At 39.7% G+C, this 27,223-nt stretch overlaps 6 protein-coding genes and 1 long non-coding RNA gene across 10 annotated transcripts; 4 read left to right on the plus strand and 3 right to left on the minus strand.

Annotated features, from left to right (window-relative positions):
• The first annotated feature begins 57 nt into the window (after positions 1 to 57).
• Pgk (phosphoglycerate kinase) lies at positions 58 to 2,471 on the plus strand. Its single transcript, XM_071725941.1, has 5 exons — positions 58 to 315; positions 427 to 775; positions 882 to 1,220; positions 1,298 to 1,517; positions 1,635 to 2,471. The coding sequence occupies exons 1-5, from the start codon at positions 254 to 256 to the stop codon at positions 1,910 to 1,912; spliced, it is 1,248 nt and encodes a 415-aa protein (XP_071582042.1). The 5' UTR covers positions 58 to 253; the 3' UTR covers positions 1,913 to 2,471.
• A 651-nt stretch (positions 2,472 to 3,122) lies between these two features.
• Positions 3,123 to 6,981, minus strand: LOC139786946 (F-box/LRR-repeat protein 4-like). Its single transcript, XM_071726044.1, has 8 exons — positions 6,963 to 6,981; positions 6,330 to 6,584; positions 6,106 to 6,214; positions 5,552 to 6,011; positions 5,256 to 5,457; positions 4,772 to 5,138; positions 4,375 to 4,690; positions 3,123 to 4,224 (listed from the first exon to the last, which is right to left on the minus strand). The coding sequence occupies exons 2-8, from the start codon at positions 6,573 to 6,575 to the stop codon at positions 3,903 to 3,905; spliced, it is 2,022 nt and encodes a 673-aa protein (XP_071582145.1). The 5' UTR covers positions 6,576 to 6,584; positions 6,963 to 6,981; the 3' UTR covers positions 3,123 to 3,902.
• A 1,113-nt stretch (positions 6,982 to 8,094) lies between these two features.
• On the plus strand, positions 8,095 to 10,108 carry Rpn9 (regulatory particle non-ATPase 9). The gene is made up of 5 exons (XM_071726054.1): positions 8,095 to 8,249; positions 8,340 to 8,453; positions 8,595 to 8,921; positions 9,026 to 9,358; positions 9,719 to 10,108. Exons 1-5 carry the CDS (start codon positions 8,134 to 8,136, stop codon positions 9,984 to 9,986), a joined length of 1,158 nt encoding a protein of 385 aa, XP_071582155.1. The 5' UTR covers positions 8,095 to 8,133; the 3' UTR covers positions 9,987 to 10,108.
• A 116-nt stretch (positions 10,109 to 10,224) lies between these two features.
• LOC139786962 (choline/ethanolamine kinase) lies at positions 10,225 to 19,166 on the minus strand. 3 transcript variants are annotated; one of them, XM_071726066.1, is made up of 6 exons: positions 18,502 to 19,166; positions 14,018 to 14,130; positions 13,455 to 13,934; positions 12,873 to 13,119; positions 11,281 to 11,445; positions 10,225 to 11,188 (listed from the first exon to the last, which is right to left on the minus strand). In XM_071726066.1, the coding sequence occupies exons 2-6, from the start codon at positions 14,128 to 14,130 to the stop codon at positions 11,075 to 11,077; spliced, it is 1,119 nt and encodes a 372-aa protein (XP_071582167.1). In that variant the 5' UTR covers positions 18,502 to 19,166; the 3' UTR covers positions 10,225 to 11,074. The 3 variants fall into 3 exon arrangements, with proteins under 3 accessions (XP_071582167.1, XP_071582163.1, XP_071582175.1); XM_071726062.1 differs by having other exon boundaries at positions 18,511 to 19,165; XM_071726074.1 differs by lacking the exon at positions 18,502 to 19,166 and adding an exon at positions 14,233 to 14,492.
• A 625-nt stretch (positions 19,167 to 19,791) lies between these two features.
• LOC139786984 (zinc finger HIT domain-containing protein 2-like) lies at positions 19,792 to 21,506 on the plus strand. Of its 2 annotated transcripts, none has more exons than XM_071726081.1 (5): positions 19,792 to 19,947; positions 20,119 to 20,410; positions 20,491 to 20,757; positions 20,836 to 21,039; positions 21,116 to 21,506. In XM_071726081.1, exons 1-5 carry the CDS (start codon positions 19,901 to 19,903, stop codon positions 21,425 to 21,427), a joined length of 1,122 nt encoding a protein of 373 aa, XP_071582182.1. In that variant the 5' UTR covers positions 19,792 to 19,900; the 3' UTR covers positions 21,428 to 21,506. The 2 variants fall into 2 exon arrangements, with proteins under 2 accessions (XP_071582182.1, XP_071582184.1); XM_071726083.1 differs by lacking the exon at positions 19,792 to 19,947 and adding an exon at positions 19,969 to 19,985.
• Positions 21,425 to 23,253, minus strand: LOC139786998 (uncharacterized). Its single transcript, XR_011722501.1, has 2 exons — positions 22,400 to 23,253; positions 21,425 to 21,651 (listed from the first exon to the last, which is right to left on the minus strand). It is a non-coding gene; the product is annotated as an uncharacterized lncRNA (long non-coding RNA).
• Positions 23,254 to 24,010: 757 nt separating this feature from the next.
• Nesd (nessun dorma) lies at positions 24,011 to 26,346 on the plus strand. The gene is made up of 4 exons (XM_071726098.1): positions 24,011 to 25,179; positions 25,259 to 25,466; positions 25,547 to 25,819; positions 25,899 to 26,346. Exons 1-4 carry the CDS (start codon positions 24,263 to 24,265, stop codon positions 26,184 to 26,186), a joined length of 1,686 nt encoding a protein of 561 aa, XP_071582199.1. The 5' UTR covers positions 24,011 to 24,262; the 3' UTR covers positions 26,187 to 26,346.
• The last annotated feature ends 877 nt before the right edge of the window (positions 26,347 to 27,223 follow it).

A 27,223-nucleotide genomic window follows, 5' to 3' on the forward strand; every position in this document is an offset into this window, starting at 1 on the left:
TCCCAGGACGATGATTCCGATCCGGTTGGGTCGGGTGCTGCAGAGAATTACGGGAGGTCGCCACGCTCGACGACCTTGCTTTGACTTTGGGACACCGACTTGCCGCGGCTTGGACTCGTCGAGCGACGGGCAGCTGCGTGACGTTACGCGTCTCGTTGGTAAAGGGTTAGCGAGCCTCGTCACACCCGGCGGTAGCGGTACAACTCGCCTCTATTTGCACGATATCGGAATCGCGAGGGAAAGCACGATCGCTATGGCGCTCAACAAGCTCAGCATCGACAAGGTGGAGTTGGCGGACAAGAGGGTGCTTATACGGTACGTGTTACAATTTCTCCGACAAGATTTCATTCAGGAAGGAAGGCAGTGAGGAAACGGCGAGGTTACGCAAACGTAACGGAGATATAACGAGACAAAGTGACTTTCCAGGGTCGACTTCAACGTGCCGCTGAAAGAGGGGAAGATAACGAACAATCAGAGAATCGTCGCCGCGCTGGACACGGTCAAGTACGCCATCGACAAGAAGGCCAAGTCGGTCGTGCTGATGTCCCATCTGGGCCGGCCGGACGGCAAGAGGGACGAAAAGTATACGCTGAAGCCTGTGGCTGAGGAGCTGAAGACTCTCCTGGGAAGAGAGATTCTATTTTTGAACGACTGCGTCGGACCCGAGGTGGAAGCTGCGTGTGCCAATCCGGCGCCTGGTACCATAATTTTGTTGGAGAATCTGAGATATCACGTCGAGGAGGAGGGTAAAGGAGTCGGTCCTGATGGAAGCAAGGTGTGTAAGATTATTTTCATTATTTTATTTAATTCAACATCAACTCTCTTTAAATACGAATATGTAAAAGTATGGAACATAAGAATGATATATTGATTTATTTCAGATTAAAGCCGACAAAGACAAAGTCGCCGAATTTAGGGCGTCTCTGAGAAAGCTGGGAGATGTGTATATAAACGACGCCTTCGGAACCGCCCATCGCGCTCACAGTTCCATGATGGGAGATGGATTTGATGTAAGAGCGAGTGGTTTTCTGTTGAAGAAAGAACTCGAATACTTTGCGAAAGCTCTGGACAATCCGGAAAGACCGTTTCTGGCTATACTCGGAGGGGCTAAGATCGCTGACAAGATCCAGTTAATTAATAATCTCCTGGACAAAGTGAACGAGATGATTATTGGAGGTGGCATGGCCTACACGTTCTTAAAAATATCCAAAAACATGAAGGTACGTAATATATTTAATAAGAATGATAGTGATATTTGCGGTACAAATTTCTGATTTGTACATCCACTCGATTCTAGATTGGAAATTCACTGTTTGACGAAGAGGGAGCGAAAATTGTGAATGACTTATTGGATAAAGCGAAAAAGAATAACGTCCAGATTCATCTACCGGTGGATTTTGTGACCGCCGATAAGTTTGCGGAGAATGCAGCGGTGGGAGCTGCGGATACTGAGAATGGTATACCCGATGGATGGATGGGTCTCGACGTCGGTCCAAAATCGAGAGATTTGTTCGCTGGTGAGTATATTTTTCCATTATTTATGACAATTCACATATTTTTTTCGGGGAAAGTTATACATGACTAATGCATTAAGTGTTCGATATAAAGGCATTAATCATATTGTCTTGACGCAGAACCAATTAAGAGAGCAAAGGTCATAGTATGGAACGGCCCAGCGGGTGTGTTTGAGTTCGAGAACTTTAGCAAGGGTACGAAGAGCCTGATGGATAATGTCGTTGAGGCCACGACTCGGGGAACGATCACTATTATCGGCGGTGGGGACACGGCGACTTGCGCGGCTAAGTGGAAAACGGAGGATAAAGTGAGCCACGTGAGCACCGGCGGTGGTGCGAGTTTGGAACTCCTGGAGGGTAAAGTATTGCCCGGAGTCGCCGCCCTGTCTTCGTCGTAAATTCGTCTTCGAAGTATTAATGTAAAGACCAATCGTTCCGCGATGTTTTAACGTTCGTCAGTTCTATAGAAATTTTACTAGTAGCGTTTGAACTTTGGGGTGACAGAGATATTCGTCAAACTCGTTAGCGAGACCAAGAACGTATCTATTTTTTGTTCTGAGTTGTCGGTGTAATCGTGTCGCTCCGTTTTTCGGAATTCCAGCATTCTTTCACGAGGAACATTGAAATTTTACGTTGACTCTTAGATCTTTATAGTACGATTATATTAATGTACAGTTACTGGATGTGTATATTATCTGTAAAATGTAATATACTAAGATAACAATATATAAATTTATCTTGTACATTAGCTGCTAAGGATATAATTGTAAGGAGAGACAGTCGCCGTTATATACTAAGTGTAATCGTCCCTGCACGGTAAAAAGTTCGCTCATAGTTTGAACACAGACTTCGGATTGCTCTGCATCGTATCGAACTGTAAATATTATCTTTTATTTAATAGAGTGATTATATACTTCCGGCCGTCTGTAATGTCGAAAATAAATATCAAACGCACGATCTTATGCATTTTTATATTAAACGGCTTGACGTTTACCTAATTTTATACATTGTGTATATATTTCCCATCCGATATAAAATTATGTACAAATATTGCTTTTTGTATAAATATCTGACGTCCAATAGAAGCAGAGAGAAACCTGAGAGCGGCCATCCCGCTTCGGGAGACGCCTGTCCTGATCTGCCCTCTGAGAAAGTGGACATATATATATATATATATATATATATATGTCCACTTTCTCTCAGATCTATATATATATATATATATATATATATATATATTATATGTCGTTGGCAAATGGTTATTTTAGGAAAATAGCTTTTGACTAGGCAAATGCTATCTGTCTGGTCAAATGGCTTTCGCCCGTTTATTTGTGTTCAAATGCTATTTTCCTAGGTAAATATAGCATTTGTTTGAACGCTTTTTAGGAAAATGGAAATAAATTGTAGGTAATTATTCAGAATAGGGCCTTTTCCGAATTTTGATATTTTTTGCGGCTCTCTTGGTAAAAATCTTTTCCAACAATTGGACACATAGTGCGCCTTGCAAAGTACATGCGTGAACTTTCCACGCGTGGAAAGTTGTAAACCCATGTGACATCTCATCTCGCGTGGAAGCAGAAATATGATATAGTGGGAAGGTTCGAATACTTCGAGCTATTTTATTCTTTATTTTATTCTAAAAGTGTACATATTTTTTATTTTATGGAGAAACGATAAATTCTAAAATTAAATATATAAAGATTATAGTGTAATTTTCAAGGGGAAACAGCGGATAAATTCTGCCAATATTTATAGTAGCTTTCATGAGTTTATTTCAGAACAGTATAAAAATAAATTTTTACAACGAACTTTACGGAAAGTAAACAAAAGAAACATAAAAAATATCAAGAATTTACTAACTATGTTATTAATGTAGTTTTTCTAGTATTTCGCTGAACATATATTTCAAACAAAGAAATGACACCATCGCCCAAAAAATTCAAATTATGAAAAAGAAAAGAAAGATAAAACGGTTTGAAAATAACAAAACTATAAATAAATGTGAATATTTCGTTTTTATTAAACATGAACTTATTTTAAACCCAATTTATCAGATAATTTTTACCAAGTGTAAGTAAAAAAATATAAAAAGTAAACATATAAAAAATAAATTGATTTGTCCTAAACTATTAAACAAAAACTATTTCAATTAAGGTAAAGGTACCAATACCCGGACATGTACCTATATCTGGACACCTTTATTATTTATAAGTATAACGCGAATTAAAATCAAAGATAAAAGTATTTTTTCTTGTAGTTTAAAACTTCAGTTATAATATCCAAACGTTTATTTCCATAAATTTATATTTTTTTAAAGGTATCCAGACACGTGTCCAGGTATTGGTACATTTACCTACTTTGAAGTGTTTGGGTATTGGTACCTTTATCTTATCTTAATATATAGACGGACACGTGCGGATATCTTTCCTTCCATTGATTAACCAATTCATTAACCAGTTGATTTATATGATCATCACAAAATATGAAATAAAACTCCTGCAGTTTAGAACATTGTTTCAAAATAACGGAACAATTATCAGGTATATCAAGTTCCGCCTCATAAAGATGTAACGTCTTTAAGTTTTTGCACTGCGCTAGTAATTCCAACCGGTGATCAGTGAGGACAGCACTGAACAAATGAACTTCTTGCAAGTTTTGATAAGAGGAAAGTAATTTAAATAAGCTATCATCAGTAAGTGAATAATCGAATCTGTAACAAAAATTATATAATTAATACAGTACTTTAATTGCAAAGGGAAAATTCATGTAACTTTTTCAAGATGCTCGCAAAAGAAGCAAACAAATTTCAATAAAGAATACAATAATGTATGTTTTAAAAGAAAATGTAACACACACTTACAGACTAAGTTTCACTTTTTGTAAATTCTTACAGTTAGCGAAAGCATTAATACCCTGAGATGTAAAATCACGTGCGTGCAGTGATGAATCTAATAGACTATCCAAGTCACGACACGAATTTCCCAACTCTATTAGAACTGCATCGTTTATTAAGTCGCTATGTAACTGACGCATCCGTTGATTATTTTGCAGTATTTTACAAAGACGTTCGCTTCTTATATCAATATAAGAAAGGTTTAAATGTTCCAAATTATTTAGCCCCTCGAGATACGAAAGTCCTTTGTCGTCTATTTTGTAAGAACAACTTAGATCCAATTCTAAAAAAAATTTGTATTACAAATTGTTATACAATTTACAAATAATCTTGACAATTATATACATATACTATATGCATATACCTTTCAAATTTTTGCATGTCTCTGAAGTTTTAAGTAGAATAAGACTTAAGTCGATGCCATTTAACGGCAAGTTACTTAATCTTAAATGCGTTAAACGCCTGCCGCAATTAACAAGAAAGTTTACGAAATCATTAACAACAAAGTTGCATCCTGTAAGATCTAATTGTTGCAAATATTTACATCTAGGTGTAAAGTAACAAAATAATTTGCACATATATTTTTTGTCAGATTCAATCCATCGCATGTTCAAACGTGTATAGAGTAGAGGATCCCGTGTTAAAATATCAAAGCGGCTATTATTTACTTCATTCATGCGGCATAATGTTACCACATCTAAGTATTTAAATATTTTTAGTAGTATTTCATTCTGTAAAGATAAAATATCATTAATATAATACAAAATAAATAATTTAATGCTCAAAGTACGAAATGTCATTGTAATAAATATTGTGATGAGAAATAGAGACTTCTTAGAATACTTTACAGGAAGCGCAGATAAACAGCAACGTGATAGCTCCTTGGATTCATCCAATGAGAGTTTCATACTGTTGGCACAATTCGAATTACTTTTCAATAAAATACGACGCGGACATCTCTGATCAAGAGGTTGCTCATAACCAGGGATTATCTCCTGAGATACCTCTTTGTGCTTCAAATTATTCTTATAAGAAACCCTTCTTATGTCGCTGCAAATATTATCGAAACAAATTAATTTTTAAATTAATTTTTATTATTAACAAAAAAATGGATTCAAATATTATTTAATGTCGATGATAATACCTTTTACAAATAACACAGTATTTGGAAAAATTCTGTTGCAGATAAACTATATCTAAGTGTGCACGTTCTGAATCTGTTGTTAAATTATGAACATCGTCATGGTATGGAGAGTACATGCAGTTAATTTCTTTGAACAGATTAGTTAAACTCTCGTTAGGATTTCTAGATAGGATCAATTCTGATGTACCGATGAGCATCACAGCATCTAGCTTTGTGTAAGAGAACGGTGAACTGTCCTTAAATACTAGTTTGAGCATTTTGGTTTTAAAGTTACACGGATGCGACAACGGTGGAGAAAATAATCTTGATTCCGGGAGTTCAAGATTCTGAGACGATTCATCCCACAACTGAATCCAGTGATTATTGGAATCTTGAGCCGAAATTTGAATTACGCTTCCAGGATTACATATTTCGTAAATACAGACTCTGATTGGATATACAGCTTCATGAAACTCGATATCTTTAAATAGAAAATATTATTATATTTACTCTCTTCTCAGCAAAAGCGTATCTTCCTTAACAATATCTTATTTATCGATTTAAATATTACATACCAATATATCTTTTTTCGCTCGTCATGCTATAATCTCGTCTCACGAGCTCATCAATGTTTCTAATGAATTTTTGCCACGAAGATATTGAAATAGTACCATCCTTTATCCTCTATATTAGAAAATCAAAATTGTCAAATAGTAGAAAATCTTGTAACATATAATATATAGCGATTACTTTGTACAGGACTATAACAGAGATAGGTAGTACCAGAAAATACACGTACATTGAAATTAGAAAAAGGAATTGATGGTAAATGAAATAGTTGTCCGTAATTTTGAAATTTGGGTGGCCCAATTATGTCAGGGGCAGTATGGAATATGCTAAGACTCCTGTGGTCCACGGCAACAAATCTTTTCTTCACAAATTGATAGATGAAGTCAACACTATCCTCTTCTCCTACGGATATTCTGCCGACATAAGGATGTCGACTACAACTCTCGCAATATGAAGATTTATTGTGGCTTGTCATATTGTCTCTCTAAAAGAAGACAAAAAATATGAAGAATAATAATCCTTTCTTTTTTAGCATATGCTAAAATGCATTATAATATCATATATATTTATAATTATAGCGTTAAGATTATATGTATAATCTAACAATAAGTTTATCTTGCTTCCATTCGCATTGCTAAGTACTGACATTATTACATAGTCTGCATGTGTGTGTTGAATATCATTATTAATAATTAATTATTTTAAAGAAAATAACATTATTTTTTAATTTTGTTAATGTAGAAAAATGTTCTTTTATAAATCTGAAATATCGGGAGCTCTGTGTTCTTCTACTACCACGTGGCACACACGTGCACGAGCACAAAAGAAAGAACAAAAAAATTACACTATTTATATTGCTCACATTCGCCAGACTTACGCTTAGTTTCTAAATGACTATAAAGTTCCATTCTACAATAGCCGTAAGAGTAAATGTAAGACGCGTAAGCAGTAGTAAGCCATTGACTAATAAGATTTTTACAATCCAAGAATAATCGATTGCAGTTGGTCAACTTTTACTGCTTACGTCTTACCGCATACTCTTAAGGACCGTCTACAATAGTCGTAAGAGTATGTAGCAAGACGTAAGCAGTAAGCTATTGACCAACCACAGTCGATTATTCTTGAATTGTAAAAATCCCATTAGTCAATAGCTTACTGCTTACGTCTTATGCATACTCTTGGGGCTATTGTAGACGAGCCATTACAGTTATTGTACAATGGGTTTAAGATTTTCCGAAATGTATATTTTATCTTACTCAAAGTATCTTTCATCTCATTTTCCGATACACGTTATAACATGTTCCACCACGTGGTACTGTGTTTCACACGGTAGAAGAACATACGGCATACACACGTTCACGTGCACCAAAGAAAAAAAATTGCAAAATTTAAATTGCTTACGTTCGCTACACTTACGCTTACGCTTTTAGGCCCAGTTCAACAGTGGCCAGTTAGCTTAACTAGTAGTTAACTTTCACTCTCTGTCTCTCTGTCTCTTTCTAACCTCAAAGGTTAGAAAGAGACGAAGAGTGAAAGTTAACTACTAGTTAAGCTAACTGGCCACTGTTGAACTGGGCCTTAATGTATCTTTTATCTCATATTGTTTGATATAGGTTTATAGCGATCTAACAATAAGTTACACAAAAGATCACACAGTGAATAAAAAGAATTAATTATCTACCGGAAATTTAACTCGGAACTGAATCAAAAAATTAATCAGCAAAACTAATTTCTATCGATTTTCATACTACTTACTGTTTATCAGCAAGGCAGTTTTGATTTTTTCCGTATAGAATGAAAAAATCATGAAAGATAAAAGAAATGTTGGAACACGTGGTGAGCACATACTATTGCATACTATTTCTGTGTACGAATTTTCGTATTGGACGACTGCGACTGGCGTGACGCAATACGGAGTGCAAAAAGTGTAATTAGGTGTAGTACAGCGCAGCTGAAGGAGCCGAGTGCCGACTGCCGACTACTGCCGAGCCGAGTGCCATCTCTCGTTATAAATAGCGTTGTAATCGTCAAGCATGGCGGCGACCGTAGCGGTGAAGGATGTTAACACTTTTCTTAGCCAAAAGCAAAATGTTGCCGACAAGGAGCTCGCCGCGGAGTGGGCGCAGCTCGAGGAGCTGTACAGCAAACGGTAGTATGATAATGCGATAATTTGCGCGATGGGATACCGCGGGATAAGGAAGCAGCAATGACAAACCTCCTCGGTCTCGGTGACTTGCAGGCTTTGGCATCAGCTGACACTGAAGCTGGAGACGTTTGTGAAGAATCCGGTGCTCCAGCAGGGGGATAATCTCGTGCAGCTCTACGTCAACTTCCTGTCGACTTTCGAGAACAAGTGAGCGCTACCGATTAGGCTGTATTTTAAATTTAAATAGTTAAGGCCTTATACGGTATTCGGTACATTCCCATTTATATTTACATTAATTTATGTATGAGCTCTTTGTTTATCTCATTTATTTATTTTGTTTTCATGAAGAATAAACCCATTGTCATTGGTGGAGATACTGGCGCACGTGATACAGCAGTTCCAGGATAAGCAAGAGGCGATTAAATTCCTGGAGAAGACAGAGCCAAAGGTCCAGAGCAACAATGAGGCTATCGCCCTTTGTAAGGTTCTCAAAGGACAGATTCTGCTGGATAAACTGAACAATCAGGAGCAAGCGAAGAAGATCATAGAGGAAGTAGAAGCTATGTTGGATAACGCCGACGGCATTACAACGGTTCATGGACGTTTTTATCTTCTCGCCAGCCGGCTGTACAGATTACAGGGTAAACACGCCGAATATTATCGTACAGCATTAAGGTACGTTTAAATATAACGCGTATAAGCTTGTTAACAAGATTACACAATGTTGATAAATTTTTATATATTTTACAACTAATGTAATCTTTTGTTTTATTATTAAGATATCTAGGTTGCATCGAATTGAGTAGCTTGAGCAGACAAGAGCAAGAACAGCATGCCTTCTTTCTCGGTCTTGCGGCGCTTTTAGGCGAAGGCGTCTACAATCTCGGAGAATTACTAGCACATCCAGTCTTGGAGTCGTTAAAGGGCACGCCGAACAACTGGCTCGTCGATCTGTTGCAAGCCTTTAACGCTGGCGATATCGTCGCGTTAGAGAGACTGAAGCCGCAATGGAGCAAAGTGGCCGATTTAGCGGCGCAGGAATTAAAATTGAGACAGAAGATCTCGTTGCTCTGTCTAATGGAAATGACTTTCAAGCGGCAAGCCAACAATCGGTATGTATACTATTTGACTGTTGTTGAATGCGGCGTGAAGTGTAAGGTTATATGTCTTCTCCTCAAAAATACTGTTCACGACAATGAATTGGATGGTGACTTTACTAGTATATACTAAATCGACTCGTGAGAATCCTCTCACGAGTCGATTAGTAAATGAGTACTTTGCCTAGATTTGTTTAACGCGATTTGATAAACTTAGTCAGCGCGGCCGAGCACTCGCGAGAAAGCGCGCGGCTGATTAATGTGGTGCCGTATTAATAGGACCATACGTGGCCACGTACAATTCAGTTATGAACATGCATTATTTCAAAATTGAATGGTTTATTTGTCAATGACGTACGACGTTTTCCATTCTAGACAACTGACATTCACGGAGATCTCTCAGGAGACACGTCTACCTCTCGGCGAAGTGGAATTGCTGGTGATGAAAGCTCTCGCCCAGGGACTCGTACGAGGTGCTATAGATCAAGTGGCGGGTACTGTCAATATGACCTGGGTTCAACCGCGCGTCCTAGATCGCAGCCAGATCGCCGGGATGGTACAGCGCCTCGATGGATGGTGCAAGGATGTTAGCTCGATGGAGAAACTCTTGGAGTCGAGGGCCACTGAAATCCTCACTCTCTGAGAGTATAGGCCACTTTCGATTTACTCGTTTGTTGTGTCAGCAGAATGTTTGGTTCGCGTATTCATAATTATAAAATCAGTTTCTTAACATGTCACCAATAAATATGAATGATTACTTCTTTACATTCTCTACATTGTACACTTATAGACAAAATCCTCTGCGCTTCTTTTCTTCTTTGAATTAAAAACGAAGATGGTATTGTAATTTTTTATAAGAAGTTATAAAAATACAAAACAGAAACAAGAAGTAAATGTTTTATTTGGAAATTCGTGAAAATACATTTTTCTAGTTGGTGCGTTGGTATCTATATCAGTGATGAATATTAAATGCTATCCTCTTTCGTATAATACTAAGTACTTATACTTAAATACAGTACATGAATTATACAACTTTGAGTAAAAATAGCCTACTAAAGCAAATATTGTTAATTCTATTTACAATTTATACGTATTACATGTAGACAACCAAGCACGAATTTGACTTAATATGATTGGCAACAATTTGAAATATAATCTTATAACAAATATATAAAGGCTAAAAAGATTAAATATACAATATCGTCAGACATTACGGACTTTTCCACAATTTGAGCACATGATTCTGCACACCCAGCTCTTTTTCAACTTCAATCTCTTGTTAAAAAAGAACGAAGTTCTAATATTCCATCATTTGTTTAAGTCTTTCGAATAAAAAACATTAAGTACACTTTAGTACTCCGCTCTCTCAGTTCTAATAAAAAATCAATTAAATGAACGCAGTTACAAGTACTAAACGAAGATCCATACGTTTAAGTACATGCTTATTCTATATCACATGATTGACTTTCCACTTAGTCTCGACTCTTGCTCTTCTTGCTTACATTGTGTATCGTATGCAAACAATGCAATTAAAAAGTAGCGGGCTACATTATTTCGCGATGTATGAAATAATGACTTTAGCGTGCTCCCTCTGTTAAGAGTTATTCGCCGCTTGTCAGAGCTCATTAATACCATCGGTTAGAATCGATGGGCTAAACAAAGCTATCTACCTATGTAGCAAAATATTATATAAATTTGCAAATGCATCTTCCCTTATTCAATCTTGTTCTTTCAGTCTATATCCATAGACTTTCTCTTCAGGCTGCCATCCAAAACTGGTGGTCCAGAGGTAAGAAATTTCTCTTTCAGATACATGTAATTTTTCAATCTGGAGGCAGCGTAATCCTGAAACATATAACAATGTCCATATATTTAAACGAATCCAACGGAACATAGTCAAAGAGCGAGAACACGAATACAAGAGCCAAAATACATACCCAATAGCCAAACGGTATTTGTGAAAGTTTCGCGTTTACGACGCTCCAGAGACCCCAGAATAAGTGACTAGCTAGTGAAAATATCCTCACTTCCGTCATGATGCGTTCCTCCTCAAGAGATCCTTCTTTCCCCAATGTTTTCAGGTAGGCTCTTATGAAGTTGAGCTGTTGAGAGAAAAACCATTTTGTAAAAAAAAAAAACTGTATATTAAAGAGGAGGCGTAGAGGGTTACCCTACACTCTTGTTTTAATTGATTTAATAATGAAATATATATAATCTTTTTTAATAGCTTCATTAAATAATCTCTTAATAAATTCATATTCGTACATAAAAAAATACTCAATGATATATGAAACTATGTAGTAACTATTTTGAAATGGCTTTTACAACGCATTAAAAACGTTGTACAGTAATATGAACAAATTAGACATACACAGAGCTTGATTTTCTAACAAATAAGATATAAATATCAGGCATTTGAAAAAGGAATAATTTAGGGTGCATTACATAACAATATAAAGTATACATCAAAAATATATATTTTTGTAGATATCGATGTAAGAAAAAGAATGATTGATATGAATTATTCACGCCTATCCATTACTGTCAGAAGATAAGTATCCCTTATTTATTTAAAGATTCCCGTTAATATATTCGTGACAAATTATCGTCAGTAGCCTGGATTGTTTGAAAAACCGTTTGCAAACTCAGGTATGAATTCAGCACATATTAATTATGCATACGGAATACGTGTCAATTAAAGTGCTCCAATGGAAGGTAATGCACTTTTAATAAGCACCCGAAAAGATACGTTTCGCAAAGGGTACGCAGGCTATGAATTGACTAGTGAGGAGAGTGACCAGGTACTCTAGAATCGTAGATGAGCGGATTGGTGCTGCCAAGATGGTGGTACCGGTGGCACCCTGGTTCCCACAAATGTAGAGCACCCACAAGTCGGGATCCATCACACCACAGACAGTTTCACATTGCCGGCCAATTTTTTCTCTGTTTGCAGGCATCAGCCTTGTCTTGACGGATTGCGGTCCTGTGAAACTAATATATACACACGCAGCACACGCCAAGCCGACACCCTGCCTACTGTGCCCTCAGTGCCCTGGTACAGTACCGAATACCATAATTTTTTAGCAACCGAAAGCTGCCTCATTGCCGAATATTGTAAAATTTTGATCGAAACAATTCGTATATTACGCGTTTTTACGATTTACATGAAATGCGCGCATTATTTTCAAATTTTTCACTTGCATCTCCGAATTAGATGTGAATTTGGGATAAATATCATATTGTAATCGTAAAAATAAAAACGAAAAAAAAATTTCTTACCTAATTACAAGAAAGAAATCAATTGCTATCAAAGTTTACAAATTTTTCCTTTGCTACAACTTTCCCTTATCGATTTCATGACATGCCCATTATGCTATACCTATATTTTTTAATTAGGAATATTATACTATCAATGATTTAATCCGCTTACGAAAGAACTCATGATATGATAACACTGGATGAAGCATATTGAACAGATATCTTACCCGGATTACTTCATCTCCCAAGCCCTTCTTTAATTCATGCTTACCTTTTGCTCCTTCGTCGCACCACCGCCGGGACGTTCGTGAAAGAAAGGATATTCCGGTGCTGTGTAGTCGTACAGCCATTCGGCGAAATGATTGGCGATATCGAATCCTCGATAGTTGTAGGAACAATATTCGAAGTCAATAAGTACTAACTTGGGCTTTCGCATATTTTGCAGGAGGAGTATATTTCCCTCTTGCATGTCATTGTGGCAGAACGTAACTGGGTGCTTTTGTTGCATTACAATTGTCCTAAAACAGAGATTGGAAAGTCTAAGTCTCTTACATATCTCGGTGGGAAATAATGTTGGTATATTTTGATACACAAAACGCTTTGAAAATACAAAAATAAGGTATGCGCGTAAAAGAAAAGGTAATAATTGCAACTATTTTTTAAACAAATTATACGATTATAATTTGAAAAAGATATCTCATTTTCATTCTTTAAGATGCTTCTACTGCTAGTCATGCTTACATATGTAGTTAACGATAAATGGCAAATAATTCAAAAGTTAACTCTAGTTATATGTAATGATCGACAGTTAGAGGATGTCTTTTTTGTAAAACTCCAAATACCACTTATTTACCTGAGCCAATCGATCTCGTGCTCCAAATTTATGCATTTGATCGCACTGACGTTCTCCAGCTGCCGGCTGTCAATGTCCTCGCTGTTCTCGAGGATGTCTGTCGCCGTGTTGAGCCAGTTATTCATCGTGTCCCATATCCACGTGGGCTCTTTGCTAATTGGTATCTGCATCGTGTGTATCTGCCCCATCTTCTCCGCGATCAGCAGACTCAGGGTCGGTTCCGCCAGTTCATTCGTGAGCAACGGTCGGGCCGGGATGTACTCCTCTATACGGCCGCCAGGAAACACTCCGTGCAGCTTGGGGCCGAGTCTCCTCTCGGACAGTAAGGTGAAGATGACGGATTCCGTGATGAGTCCCTCTAAGGCACGCTCTCCGTGCAGCTGTCCGTATAGACGTAACAAAACCTGACGAGGCTCCCCCCTGACCGGGACCGTTCCCTCGGGAAGCTGGACGTTGTACAGCCAGTTACTCAGACCGCCGCTGAAAGTAATCGAACATGCTTCGTCACTTATCCGACCTTGCGTCGCTCGTGTATACCTTCTCTGTAGAGAAATCTCACGAACCTGATGCGTCTAAGAATAATGTTCTCCGCCGTGATATGTTTCCACACGCCGTGCAAGTAATCCCGACAGATCCTCGCGGCAGTTTCCCTCATCTCCGGATTCTTCTCCGACATCTGCGACAAAGAGAAAGACGTTTAATTGCATCTCTGGAACACTCGGCGCACAAAAGAAATCACTCGTTTCTTAGAGCTAGAGCATACACAATTTTCTCTCACCGGCTACTGACAAATCATCTGAACAGTTACTTGACGATGGAGGTATGCGACAAGGGTAACCAAGGGACCGAGACGTGCAACCCGAGACTGTTTGTCCGTTTGTTTGTCTCAGCGAGGCATGCGATCAGGTGATCGGATTCGCGGAATCTAATTATAAATCGGGCATCAGATAACGTGCGAATATCATGCCAAAAGACGCGATCGCTCGATTGCGCCCGATCGAGATCATCCCACATCCGCTGTCGACAGGTCAAAGCGCATACTACGAACGCTGCAAACGCATGCGTCTGATGCGTCATGACGTCACTGTCAGTGGATCTCAATGCGCGCTTTTCACGGGCCGCAATCTTGAATTTCCAGCCATGCGTGTTCGTAGCCGCTTCCTGGTGGACAGCGAATTCGAAACTAAGAATAGGAATCTCTCGGAAAATTAAAGAATTCCCCTTGCGAATCATCCCTCGCGATTAACATGTTGAACCCTTTTTCAACCCTGTAACGTCCCTATACGATTGTGAACATTACAGCCATCGAGCTCTGAGAGGCTTTTATTTTTAGATGTAAAAAAAGGGAGATGAAAATAATTCCTCTCTGCGTACTTGTCGGCTGCATTTTCCAGCACGCAGAATCAGAAAAGGCATAATTAGTCGAAATTACAAAACAAGTGGAATCTGCACTTGGTAAACTAACTAATAATTAAGTCATATATATGTCTTTGTTTTTCCTTCGAATTAGACAAAGATAGACATATACTTTAACTATTAATTAGTTTATCAACAGGTTGAAACAACCTGAGGGCCCAAGCCCTTTGGCTAAGGGCTAAGCACCCAAGACTTCTTTGAACGAGTTTGCACGGATCGTTGGAAGGATCATTATACAGTCTGCTATTAAAATATGACGTTTGTATTAGACGAGCGATTGATTGAATTTTTTTTCCTTGTTTACGCAGTTCTACAAAATTTCATGACTCATCCCAGGCTGCTAGAATGAGGTATTTTATTTTCTTTATGATTTTTTTGAAGAATCTCCCTGAAGAAGCGATTGATCGAATTTCTTTCTTGATTACGCAGCTCTACAAAATCGCCCTGATGACTCATTGTCAGCCTGGACTGCTGTGACAAGGTAGAAGCGATTGATTGAATTTCTTTCTTGATTACGCGGTTCTACAAAATCGCCCTGGTGACTCATTGTCAGCCTAGGTTGCTAGAACGAGCTATTTCGTTTTCTCGATAATTCTCCGAACTTCCCTGAACTTCCCTGAAGAAGCAATAGAGTGTCAGTGTGACAATCTCGATTGTAATGACAATTTGTATTTATACTGTCGAGCACTCCTTGACCGCATTTTCGATTCGAACGTGACAAGCACTTTTCGTAACAAATGTTCCGTTCATCGCGTGTGGGAAGGAGCCCTCGCACTTTCATCGCGCAGAAAAGAAAGAAGGGTGAAATCAAAATCTTATATGAGTATTCTAGCGATGTAATCTCATTTCAAGATTTCCACGTTGAGAAGAAAAAGATATTTAATTACGAATCAAGAATATTCTTTTTTTCTGTATACGAGTCTTGAATTGAAAAAGAATAACGCAGAGCCTGGAAAGCGCGATCGATCCTCCGCAGCCGAATTCCTTTTGGCTTGCGAAAAGGAAAGATTTGCGCAACCGATAAATAACGAGCCGCGGATTAGATCATCAAGACTTAAAAAATACGATACGAGTAATAAAGCGTGTAAATTCCAGACGTTCGCACGACGTTTCAGAATGTTAAAACGAGCAGTTGTTTTTCTGCTGCGCTATGCGACCGCGGCGTTTCATATGATTTTTCTTTTCCTTTCTTTCTGCGAACGCAGCACCTGGGTATACCCGGGTGTCACGCTCCTGGCGAGCCGCGTTTTCTTATCTACTTTTCTTTTATCTGCATTTTTTATGTCTCGAGGATCTGATCGACTGATTTGAAATAGGAAAATATTAACAAGCTTTTGTAGAAACGTTATTTAAAATGAAAAATATACTCGACGCTTTTTCTTTTTTACATTTTCAGTGTCCTTTTTTTGAGATCTATATCTTTTGAGTCTTATTGTTAGTGATTTTCATCAATATACCTTCCGGTTGCGTTGTTTTGTTAACGAGCAGAAAAAGAATTCCATTATAAACAGACTCGATTTTCCTTTAACAAATCGACATTTTTTTCCGACAAACGCTGCAAATGGAAAACGTTTTGGGATCCACTTCTCTCTCTCTCTCTCTCCCCTGCAAATATCTATTTTTACGAACGAATAAATTGAACAGAACCCGTGCATTTCCGCCCGGTATTTCCGTCTGTCTCGAATTCTTACGCAATCGCATGTTTCAGTTCGGCGCGGATAGAACGATCGGGTTAAAAAAATAGCATAGAATTTTTTTCCTTTTAAAATAACGAAAGCAACTTCCTCTCCGAATGCAGAGAGGTCTTCTCGGTGAGTTTACCATCACCAGAAATGTGTGGCGATCGAAAAAAAAATAAAAACCCGACAGTTTCGGTCGGATTTAAACTCTCGGATCTTTGGATCGCTAGAGCAGCGCACATTTCTATACGCGATCACCATACTTAAGATGTGTTCCATAACTCACATATGCGTACTTGATCATTTCCCTATAATGACTGCGTTCGCTTTGGGCGCTTTCGCGCTGAAAGCGTCAGTCCATCTTTATTGCTCGGTACATGTTGAAAAAAGATGGAGTGACGCTTTCAGCACGAAAGCGTCCAAAGCGAACGCAGCCAATATCATGTTACATAAACAATAGAAAAATGCATATGTGTATTATGGAACATATTCTTAATCGTACATCGTCAACATGCAACTTTGATTTGGCATACCGCGTTAAAGCGATAACGCATTAATATATACTGCGCACATTAATCTGTCTCTAGATAAACAAATAGTCTGCAGTTTTGTGCGCAGTTCAGGAAGTTCGCAAGGTCTATGAATGGACGTGAGGTCTCACAGACACTGCTTTCATGACCTTCGATGTCCCATCTCGGCGCCTGTTTTCAAGGCTTAAAACAAAAAACGCTATGTACACGCTATTCCGGCGATTGGATGCGAGAGAGTTTCAAGAGGATATTGTGACTATCGGACGATAGATAAGCGAAAATTGATAAGCGGCGACATTCCGTGGGAGTGCAAGATTCATATAAGCCTCCTCAAATCCGTGTGACATATTTGCATGCAAATTAGCGTATCCCAGCTAGCGGACAGTCCTAAAAGACGTCTTAAAGACATCACAAAGACGTTTAAAAGACGACATAATTTTTCAAATGTCCTTAAGACGTTTTTTAAAGCATTTTTCAAATGTCCTTCAGAAGCTTCTGCCAGCTAGGACAGCTAAATTTCATCAGAATCCGTGGGTCGAAAGGTAGAGAAATGAGAGGCGAGAATTGGAAGCGAATGTGATTCTTTCTTCGTGAATTCCTCTGCACCTATGAAATCAGATATACGCCGACGTCGTCGAGAAAGGAGATGCGAGGAGGGGAAAGAAGGAAAAGGGACGGGGAAAGCGCAGCGAGAGGATTAAAAAAACAGCAGTAATGATTCCAACGAGTAAACACATATTTTATTAATAAACAGTATTTTTTTTAAGCCTCCAGGAAATCGAGTGGAATAAAAGTGCGACGTCTTAAAGGGTCGAAAAATAGCGTCGGTCCCAAGTTTCCAACAAACAAACACGTGTTTTATTTTTCTACAAGCTTCGGGGAAATCGTGCGGAAAAGGGTGTCTGAAAGGGAGTTTGAAAACAACGTCAGTTCCAAACGCGCAAGTCTTACAATTAGCTGCGGGGAAATCGGAGCGGAATGAAAAAAAAAAAAAAAATGCGACGGAAAAGAGACGTCAAGGTCGGAGAAGCGTGAGATTTTTTTCCGGGAAGCGATTAAAGCGAAGCGATTAAAGCGACGCGATTAAGTCCCCATTAGGCGCACGTATTACGTGATAACCTGCGACGGGAAAAACTCCGTTTCGCGCGATGGAAAAAAACTCCCGAGATGCGGCGATAGGACCTGTTCGTTTTGGAACTTCTTGCACGGTTCTCGCCCTTTTTCTTTTCGTATTGGAGAGAAAAAGAGACAAATCAAATTAGAATAAAAGCAATTTACGGTCCGAGCTTCGATCTTAGTAGCCTAATAATATTTCGGCGTATCACGTCTTTTTTTTTTTAAGAGGAAAGATGAACTGTGCAAGAAGTTCAGGTAAAATGAACACGCCTAAATAGGCAAACAAAAATCAAATACGTTAAATACCTAAAATACCTTGTCTTCGGCGCCCATGTCGAAATCTCGTCGTCGGACGCACGGTAAACGGACTGAAACGACTGGCCGGGCGCTTCAGGGACCGAGAGAAAGAGCGAGAAAACGACGGGCGAGTTGGCGATCCTCCGGATTCCCCTGGTCGGCGATGTGGCACGCGCACCTAGCGTCTGTTATAATTATCACCAGCGCTAATTATCACGAGCGTCGAGCTGCGTCCCGGTTCCCACGCGAGAGGACCGAGCTCCTGGTTGCTCCCGTTAACGGACGGGACAGGTCGAGGGGACCTTCGGGCCAGGTGGTGGAGTCAGGTATCAGCCAGGTACTTCCGACAGGCACACCGTCGACGCACGACGACAAACTCACGTGGCGAAGATGATATCTGGTACGTGCAATATACGCAGGCAGGTGTATTCGGAGGCGTCGCGGTTGTGGAGACGGAAAAGGATACAGTTCGGCGAGGGACTGTTCGACTCTGAGAAAATCCTCGGGAAACCTGACACTCTCCGGAAGACGTGTAACGCCGGCTCGCTCGACGCTGCTCGGAATAATGACTGATAATGACGCACTCCAGTCCGGTCCGCGCCGCCTGGTACTCGGTTACCCCGGTTACCCCGCTTGTTTTCGCCCCGCGCATCAATCCGAGTCATCCGAGAGGCGCACACGAGGTGCCGGCGGTGGGGCGATGGGCGATACAACGCGATAGCCGATGCCGATAGCGCGATGCGGCAACGCGTCGACGCGCTCTTATCGCGCGCGTGTATGTGTGTATGTACAATACGTACGTGTACGTCGAGTGCCGTGCGATAAGGGCGAAAGGGGGAAGAAGAGCGGAGGAATCGCGCGAGAGTATAATGCGCTCGTTATTCTCGCGGGCGCCCGCGCAACGATTACGATTATCTTTCTCCCTTCTCGCGCGCGATAAAGCGGATCGAACGCGCCGTGTTTACTCTCTATCGAAATTCCAAGTTTAGCGCCCGAGCGATTGAACGTTTCGAGAGGTCCGCCTCTTGACGCAGCGGCAGTACGTAACTTTCCTAATACGAGACGTATAATTGGTTGTCGGCGAGTAGAGGAGGAGTTAAAGAGATAAAGCTGATGAAGGGCTCGAAAAGGGCACCAAAAGTTCGCTTGCCCGTTGAAATCAAGAACAGTACACAAGACGACATCTTCCGGAACACCGAGAAACCGCGTTTCCCAGCCGCGGTCGATAAAGTAGAGCGCCGTCGGTAAAACAGGTAGCTTCTTGTCCGGCAGGGTCTGTTTTTTCTACGTTATCGCGCCGGCGCATCCCGCGCATTCTTCAGGTGCGACTGCGAGGTGCGATTGATCGAAACAACACTAACAACAGCAGTGTTCGTATGAATGACAGCGTTTCGTAGAGAGATTCGAAATGACGGAGTCTCCGGGTACAAGTTCGGCCGCTAAAATCTGTGAATTGTTAGTACAACGTTTTACATCGAAGGTTTAATTGTGATGTAATATGCAAGAAGCATCTGTACAAAACTGCAAAATTACAACAAGCTGAGATCTCGTGGAGCTCGAGTGTTGCGACTGGTCGCTCTAATCCAATATTGTGTCGGCGTGTAACCGTTTTTCTTCTCATAACAGGTGCAAGAAGCGCGGGCGTCGGTATACCTGTCCGCGATGTGGCCTAGGCTATTGCAGGGTCGAGTGTTACAAGTCGGACGCGCACATGGATTGCTCCGAGAGCTTCTACAGGCAGTGGGTCGAGGAGGAGTTCAAGTCTCGGAAGAACGATCCGGCTGCTAGGCAAAACATGATGGAGATCCTTAAGAGGGAACACGAGGCGGCCCTGGGGGATGACATCTTAGAAGATAATTCGGACGAGGGGAGCACCAGCGGCGAGGATTATCCGTTGGATTCAGACGACGAGCAAGAGGTAATTAAGGACAGACGTGTTAGAAATTTTCAAATTTGTGACTTGATCAATCCTCGTTCTTACGAATGTATATCTTTCAGCTTCTTGACTTGGAAACCAGATTGCAGAATGTCAATTTCGAAGATCCGAATGAGCTCTGGTCAGCCTTATCCGAAGCAGAGAGGCAAGAATTTGAGGCGCTGATAAAAAATGGAGAGGCGGAAAAGTTGCTGCCCAAGTGGGTACCGTGGTGGACTTGCCGTGTGGAAAGAAAATTAATTCAGCCTGTTGAAGAGGACATTAAGGATGCCTATAGCGATTTAAAATATCCCGCCTTGATAGACGTACCGTTATTTAACGATGTGCAGGTTGGTAATAAGTTCATATACTCAAAATAACAATTAATAAAATAGTTACTACAATTAAACGTTATTATTTGTGTTTAGAAAGCATCCCCTTGCGTACACTTTAACGTGACAAATGTGATATACGCTTACGCATATATTGCTCTTTACTACATTGGAGATTATTTGAACTGTGCCGAGGAGGCTGCCCGTGTTTTTCTGACTATCTGCGAAAATATGAGGGATAATAAGGTCTTCAAAGATGCGGACTCGGCAATTGAATCCGTTATGGAAAACATAAAAAGCGTTAGTAGCTTGTACACCTATACATTAACATAAATGTGTATACATTATAATATATTATTATTAAATATGTACTTAGGTTGATTGGTTGCCACAAGATGAACAAACTTTAGCGGCGTTAAGAGAAGCTGGCGCTTCCATTTTGCAAGGACCAGGGCCCGAAATGAAAACCGTTTATACGTCCGCGGCTCTCTCCGAGCTCCACCGATTGCTAGCAGCAGCGAAGAAAGAAATTTTAACCTGCAAGAGGAACAATCAAGAATTCACAAAGAGATTTTCGCAGAGACATAGCGACGACCCAAGCCTGTCGAGAAAGAGTATACTTCTGTGCTTGAAGAAGCTGGAATATTATTTATCATGGATAAAAAGCGCCGGGACACAAGTCTCGTAAATGCAAAGTTTCGTTATTTATTAATTATACTGTACATTGTGCTGTCATTTATTAAAATTAAAAAATAATATTCTATTAATATGTCATTTAGATCTCCTTTATTATTCACGTTTAATCCTCTTAATCGAATGTTCTATATTATCAGTGCTTTGTGACGATCCGTTCCCTTCGATGTCTCTCTTGAGTTTGCCCCATTCTGCAGCAGTCCGTTTGTAAAATTATATCTATATTGAGTGAAATAGAAACTCTAATATATCCAATATGAGAAATGTGTAGGGTTGTGTGGGGTGATGTGCAACACGTTCACGCGTTGCTCGAAAAACATCCAAAAATCAAATTCTTGAATATATCATGGCTGTATAATGTAGAGGAAGGAACATACTACAATTCTGCGCGATTAGATTTTCAAAATGTTAAATTTTTCCTAAAAATTTTTCGAGTTTTCAAAAACGTCTGTTTTAGCATTTTCCAATTTTCTTGGGGTGATGTGCAACACAGGTAAAATTAAGGTAAAAAATGCATGAATATCGACATCAATCGACTTAAATGTTAAATTTGGGCTTCTTAAATACAAATTAATCGAATAATGAAAGGAAAAATTCAAAAAACTTTATTTTTTATCATCTGAAAAATCGCAGTTGTCACAAGTAAAATAGTTGCGACCTTGCATGTCGACACATTTCAAATGATAAGGAATGTCGCAAGTGTTACAGTAAATTGAATTGTTAAAAAAAAAAAATAAAAAAAAATAAAAAAAAAATAAAAATTTAAATTTAAATTTTTTTATTCGTAAAATAGCGATAAACTAGCGAAAAATGAGTGTTGCACATCACCCCACAAAAAGTGTTGCACATAACCCCAAACACGTTATTTTGCGCGGACTGGCGTGACACCAATACAACGTAAGAAAATCACAAAATCGCTTTGGATTATCGAAAGTACTTGAAAAACTAACAATATAAAAATATTTACCTATAAGATGACTAAAACCAATTCACGAAATCACTATAAATGTGAGAAGCGAAAATTACATTGAGCTCCAGAAATTTAACTCGCTTTTCGTACAGCAAAACAGGGTGCGTGCCATCTCGCGAGTTATTTATCTAAAACAAGGTACTATTGACACAAATAGATGGCAGTATGCGGTTTTGTCAAATGTCGACATGCAGACCAGGAATCGGAAACGTTGCACATCACCCCACACAACCCTAACTATTTTAATACTATCAAGACCAAATTATCATGTCTTGCGAGTTGATAAATTTTTGTAATAGTTACGTATATTTACCTTCCCTGCATAAAACGTCTTATTCAAAAATATTGTTTCGCATTCACGAGATTTTGTCATGAATTCTGCTTTGCAACAATCTCGGATTGGATCACGGGTCAATACTTTTCAGTGCGATACTGGGAATAGAACGTGAAAATCTTGTATACCTCTGAATCCAAAAACAATTAGCAAAAGAAGTGAATCTTTTTCAATGCGAGCGAGGGTTCGCATTCGTTTAAATGTTATCTATTGCGATTGAATGCGAGGGATGTTTTGAGCCAAGTGAATTCTTTTTAATGAGAGAGTTAGCATTCGATAGAATTCTATTGAATGCGATAGAATGAGAGGAATATTTGAAATGAATTCAGAAGTATTCAAAATATCAATACTTTTTAATTCTTTTCAATCCGACATTTTATGCAGGGTAGGCAAAATGGAGCGCGACTACTGCCGTTGTGTCATTGTGGCATGTCACGATAAAAAAAACAAGAAATGTGGGTGCAAAAAAAACAAAGAACCTTGCACCAAACGGTGCAAATGCGATGAGTCGTTGAGAGGAAACCGTCGGAGTCGGAGTCGGAGTCGGAGTCGGAGTCGGACACCGAGGTTGCCAGCGGCAGCGGCTTGCAGCCAACTAACTAATATGAATTAAATATTTAATTCATATTAGTTAGTTGGCTGCAAGCCGCTGCCGCTGGCAACCTCGGTGTCCGACTCCGACTCCCACTCCGACTCCGACTCCGACGGTTTCCTCTCAACGACTCATCGCATTTGCACCGTTTAATATGAATTAAATTTAATATGAATTAAATATTTAATTCATATAGTGTATTTATATAATAAATATATTATTATGATTTATAGAGACCAGAGCAGGGAACCTCTGAGCAGGAAGCCTTTAATAAAATTAAAGAAAGTTCAGTAGAGCAGTATTATTGACCCAAAACTCCCAAGCTCCCCAAAGCTTGACGACCAATTTCAAATTTAATGTCTCCTCCGAAAAATAGCCCAGTTTCTCCGCACGAGCCCCACTCGTGCGGGGGGTGCAGTTTGGAATATAAAAATTCCTGTGATCAGGTGGACTCGAACCCGGTTCCTCGGGATTACGAGTCTGGCGCTTTACCACAAGACCACACTGCCACCCTGCTTCCCAGGGCTCGGAAACTCCCATACTTTTAACTGTAATCGACTGTAACGATCGCCCTCTGTAGGTGCAACCTATCACTAATCTTCAAATAAAATTAATGCTCTCAGTAAAATTGTTTGCTATTAAATAAATAATCATTAGGATTAATAACCACTTATTCATCAATTGTCATTCGGCGCTCCGCGATTATCCATCAAGTTATCGACGAGCCTGCTTTTGCTCGACGTTTTCGACGGCGTCTCCTCGATGTCGCTTCCGAGCACGTGTATTTTTCGAAACGTAACGTGTTGATGATTGATGAAATATTTCTAACATAACGCATAACGCCCGTGCGTTGGAGAATCTCGTGCCCGAACGAAATTCGCCTCAATCGCGCGCGCGCGCGCGCGTGTGTGTGTGCGTGCACAGAATATGTAAAATGGGCGAGTACACGAACGTGTACACCTTCCACGACAAGACCCTCGCCGAGAGATTGGAGGAGTACACCAACATCCTGTCGTCGCGTGGGAAAATAGTGCCCGCCTCGAACATCCGTACGGAATGGGTCTGCGACGTGGAGCTCGTCATCGAGCCGGTCGGCTGGCAGGCGTTGTGGAAGATATCGCGCGCCACGTGCGAGAATTACGGTATCCGTTATCCGACCATCGTCAAGGTGGAGGTCCTGGGGATGGACTTCCCCGTGTTGAACGCCCTGGTGAAGATCACGGCCGTCCAGGATGACATACACCTGCCCGAGAAGCACGAGGTCCCGCTGATCGAGCTCTACCCCACCATCGAGCAGGCGAACCACAGCTTGGACATAGTGGGCACGGCGCATTGCGTCGATCGCCTGCGTTTCTTCTACAATTACCTGTGGATGCCGTGGGACGAGGACGAGGATGACAACATTGATTGGGTGGAGCAGCACCTGGAGCGTAGGATCAGACTGTTCTTCGACATGAATAACGGAGTCGTCAGCAAGGAGACCTGCGACATTATCAAATCGTTGATCAGCGAGGGTAAAGAGATACAGAAGAAGATCTCCACGTACGAGGCTTTGCTGCCTGAGGACTTCCAGGAGGATGACGTTCCCGAAGAGCTGGCCCAGGAAACGTGTACCTTGATGAAGCTCCACTTTCGGCTTCAGCAGATCAAAGCGGAGATGGACCTGCTGGAGAATCCTTCGTTGAGAGGATTGCTTGGAAAGAATCAGTCATATAATAGAAGAAAAAAGCGCGGCGATAACGAGAATAGAAAAAACGTGTACTATTTTGTGTGGCTGGGAGGTGTTGTCAAAGAGCTGCAGGAACTTTCCAGTAAAATTCAAACAATGTTGCCTGAGGATACGCCCATTAAGTACGTTTCGATTCTATTAAGCAAGGATGTTTGAGAGGGTTAAATAATCATTATAGTTTCTAAATTGTTTGTATTTCAGACTCTGCGGCTATCTCGACGACGTTATGGATATGTTCGAGACCGGCGATACTATTTTGTTGGGCGAAGGAAATTATTCGATTAAGAATTCCAACGGGTTGCAAGAAGGAGGTTCAATTATGGGACTTTCTAACGCAGAGAACACTATAATTTCTCCTTCACTTGAGCCAGATATGACATCGTCTCTGTTCAATCTATCTGGCAATGAGGTATGCCTCGGTAATTAATTTTCTAACGTTTCTGCTACTTCTGCCATTAATTTTGTAATTTATTTTGTATAATCCAACAGATATTGTTGAGGAATATCTGCATCGACCTGGGAACACTTCAGGCAGGCATAATTGTCAGAAAGGGCTGTACCGTAATTGTAACTGGTTGCAGAATACGTGTCTCTAATGTCACTGCAAGTAATAGCGCTAAATGGGGCGCGGTTGTTATGCCGGGAGCGAAGTTAGTACTTGAGAACACGAGTTTCCAAGGATTAGGGACCGCTATCATTATTTATGGTACCGGCGAGGTCGTTATGAATGATTGTAGCTTTGAAGGCTGCGAGGGTGTGCGGGTAAAGTTATTTTGCATTAGTCTCGCTGCGTTGCTCTTTAGAATATTTATAATAAATGTATTACGTCTTTTTTTTCCAGCTCAACGACAATGCACGTTTTACCGCGAGCAGATGTTCCTTCGAGTACATTGAAAAGGGACAAGCTGTCGTGGTAGAAACTGAGAAAGTAACTCGTTCGGAGAGCGTAGAGGTGGGAAGTGAATTGAACAATGCGTCTCTAAAAAATGTCTCTTTAAGCGAATGTAAATTTTCCAACAATGATAAAGGGACTATCACGTTAAGACCGAAAGATACCGCCGCTCTCACCCATAGATACGTTGCTGTGGTAGAAGGGCCAGCTCCCAAACAGGAAGCTATGGAATTATAAATTTCGCATTATCTGTTCACATTATCATAAATCCTTAGAGTTATTACCCTTTTGATACAAAGTGCAAGCTTTTTGGTATATTTATAAAAACGAATATTATATATATATATATAAGCTTTCGAATATTTTTCTACAGAAATATAATCTAGTTAAGAGAAAACCTATTGCGTAGGAATAATTTTGCGTCTTGCCCGCGAAGTTCCATGAAAATTTGTCACTAATCCACTAATGTTCATTTCTGTTATAGATTAACTTTAATCTCGGTTTAACTTCTTATCCTTTTCTAATTCTTACGTCCATTTCTACCAATGTAGATTAACTTTAATCTTGGTTTAACTTCTTATGCTTTTCTAATTCTTATGTTCATTTCTACCAATGTTGATTAACTCTAATCTCGGTTTAACTTATTTTTCATCTTTTTCAGTTCTAAGAGTTAGAAAAAGATAGAAGATAAGTTAAATCGAGATTGAAGTTAATCTACATTGATAGAAACGGAGATAATTAGAACTAGAATAAGATAAAAAGTAAGTTAAACCCTGGTGAAAAAATTTCTCATAATTTCTCAGAACATTTTTTAAATATTTTCAGAAATAATTGGAAAAGAATTTTCGGAATATTTCAATATTCAGATGTATGAAAATTTTTGGTAAATTGCACAGATTTTCTCATATTTATTTAGATTTCAAAGATATGTTAGTGGGAAAATTCTGAAATATTTTATTCTTATTTTATTCTGAGTTTTTCTGATAAAAGTTCCAATTTGTCAAAAAAATCTGAAAAATTCGGAGCATTTTGAGTTTTAAAATCTTTTTAGAAATTCTGATTAATATGAAAAATTCTGAGACATTTTTCTATAAAATCGAAATTAAAGTTAATCTACATCTCGGTGGAGATAAATAACATAACCGAGTAGGATTTTTCTTGAAAACATAATATATCGACCGGTTGAACCGTGATAACGTATCGACGGTTCAAAGTTCAAATCCGTATTTTCGTACATACAAGTTATTTCTCACGATAGATGTCGCCAACGTGAA

This window comes from Temnothorax nylanderi, unplaced genomic scaffold, assembly GCF_030848795.1.
Source record: "Temnothorax nylanderi isolate EJ_2023f unplaced genomic scaffold, tnyl_v1.0 TNYL_tig0009_pilon, whole genome shotgun sequence".
Classification (NCBI taxonomy): domain Eukaryota; kingdom Metazoa; phylum Arthropoda; class Insecta; order Hymenoptera; family Formicidae; genus Temnothorax; species Temnothorax nylanderi.

Bases quoted from the DNA above. Each gene is read 5' to 3' on its own strand.
- Pgk (XM_071725941.1), top strand. From the start codon at position 254: ATGGCGCTCAACAAGCTCAGCATCGACAAGGTGGAGTTGGCGGACAAG. The intron at 316-426 runs GTACGTGTTACA...GTGACTTTCCAG, and splicing joins GACAAGAGGGTGCTTATACG to GGTCGACTTCAACGTGCCGC. The intron at 1,221-1,297 runs GTACGTAATATA...ACTCGATTCTAG, and splicing joins AAATATCCAAAAACATGAAG to ATTGGAAATTCACTGTTTGA.
- Nesd (XM_071726098.1), top strand. From the start codon at position 24,263: ATGGGCGAGTACACGAACGTGTACACCTTCCACGACAAGACCCTCGCC. The intron at 25,467-25,546 runs GTATGCCTCGGT...ATAATCCAACAG, and splicing joins TCAATCTATCTGGCAATGAG to ATATTGTTGAGGAATATCTG. The intron at 25,820-25,898 runs GTAAAGTTATTT...TTTTTTTTCCAG, and splicing joins AAGGCTGCGAGGGTGTGCGG to CTCAACGACAATGCACGTTT.
- Rpn9 (XM_071726054.1), top strand. From the start codon at position 8,134: ATGGCGGCGACCGTAGCGGTGAAGGATGTTAACACTTTTCTTAGCCAA. The intron at 8,250-8,339 runs GTAGTATGATAA...GGTGACTTGCAG, and splicing joins GAGGAGCTGTACAGCAAACG to GCTTTGGCATCAGCTGACAC. The intron at 8,922-9,025 runs GTACGTTTAAAT...TTTATTATTAAG, and splicing joins TATTATCGTACAGCATTAAG to ATATCTAGGTTGCATCGAAT.
- LOC139786946 (XM_071726044.1), bottom strand. From the start codon at position 6,575: ATGACAAGCCACAATAAATCTTCATATTGCGAGAGTTGTAGTCGACAT. The intron at 5,458-5,551 runs GTATTATCATCG...TAATATTTGCAG, and splicing joins TACTGTGTTATTTGTAAAAG to CGACATAAGAAGGGTTTCTT. The intron at 4,225-4,374 runs GTAAGTGTGTGT...TTTTTGTTACAG, and splicing joins CAAAAAGTGAAACTTAGTCT to ATTCGATTATTCACTTACTG.
- LOC139786962 (XM_071726062.1), bottom strand. The intron at 13,120-13,454 runs GTAAATAAGTGG...TCTCTGTTTTAG, and splicing joins CACGAGATCGATTGGCTCAG to GACAATTGTAATGCAACAAA. The intron at 11,189-11,280 runs GTATGTATTTTG...TATATGTTTCAG, and splicing joins AAATACCGTTTGGCTATTGG to GATTACGCTGCCTCCAGATT.
- LOC139786984 (XM_071726081.1), top strand. From the start codon at position 19,901: ATGACGGAGTCTCCGGGTACAAGTTCGGCCGCTAAAATCTGTGAATT. The intron at 19,948-20,118 runs GTTAGTACAACG...TTCTCATAACAG, and splicing joins GCCGCTAAAATCTGTGAATT to GTGCAAGAAGCGCGGGCGTC. The intron at 20,758-20,835 runs GTTGGTAATAAG...ATTTGTGTTTAG, and splicing joins CGTTATTTAACGATGTGCAG to AAAGCATCCCCTTGCGTACA.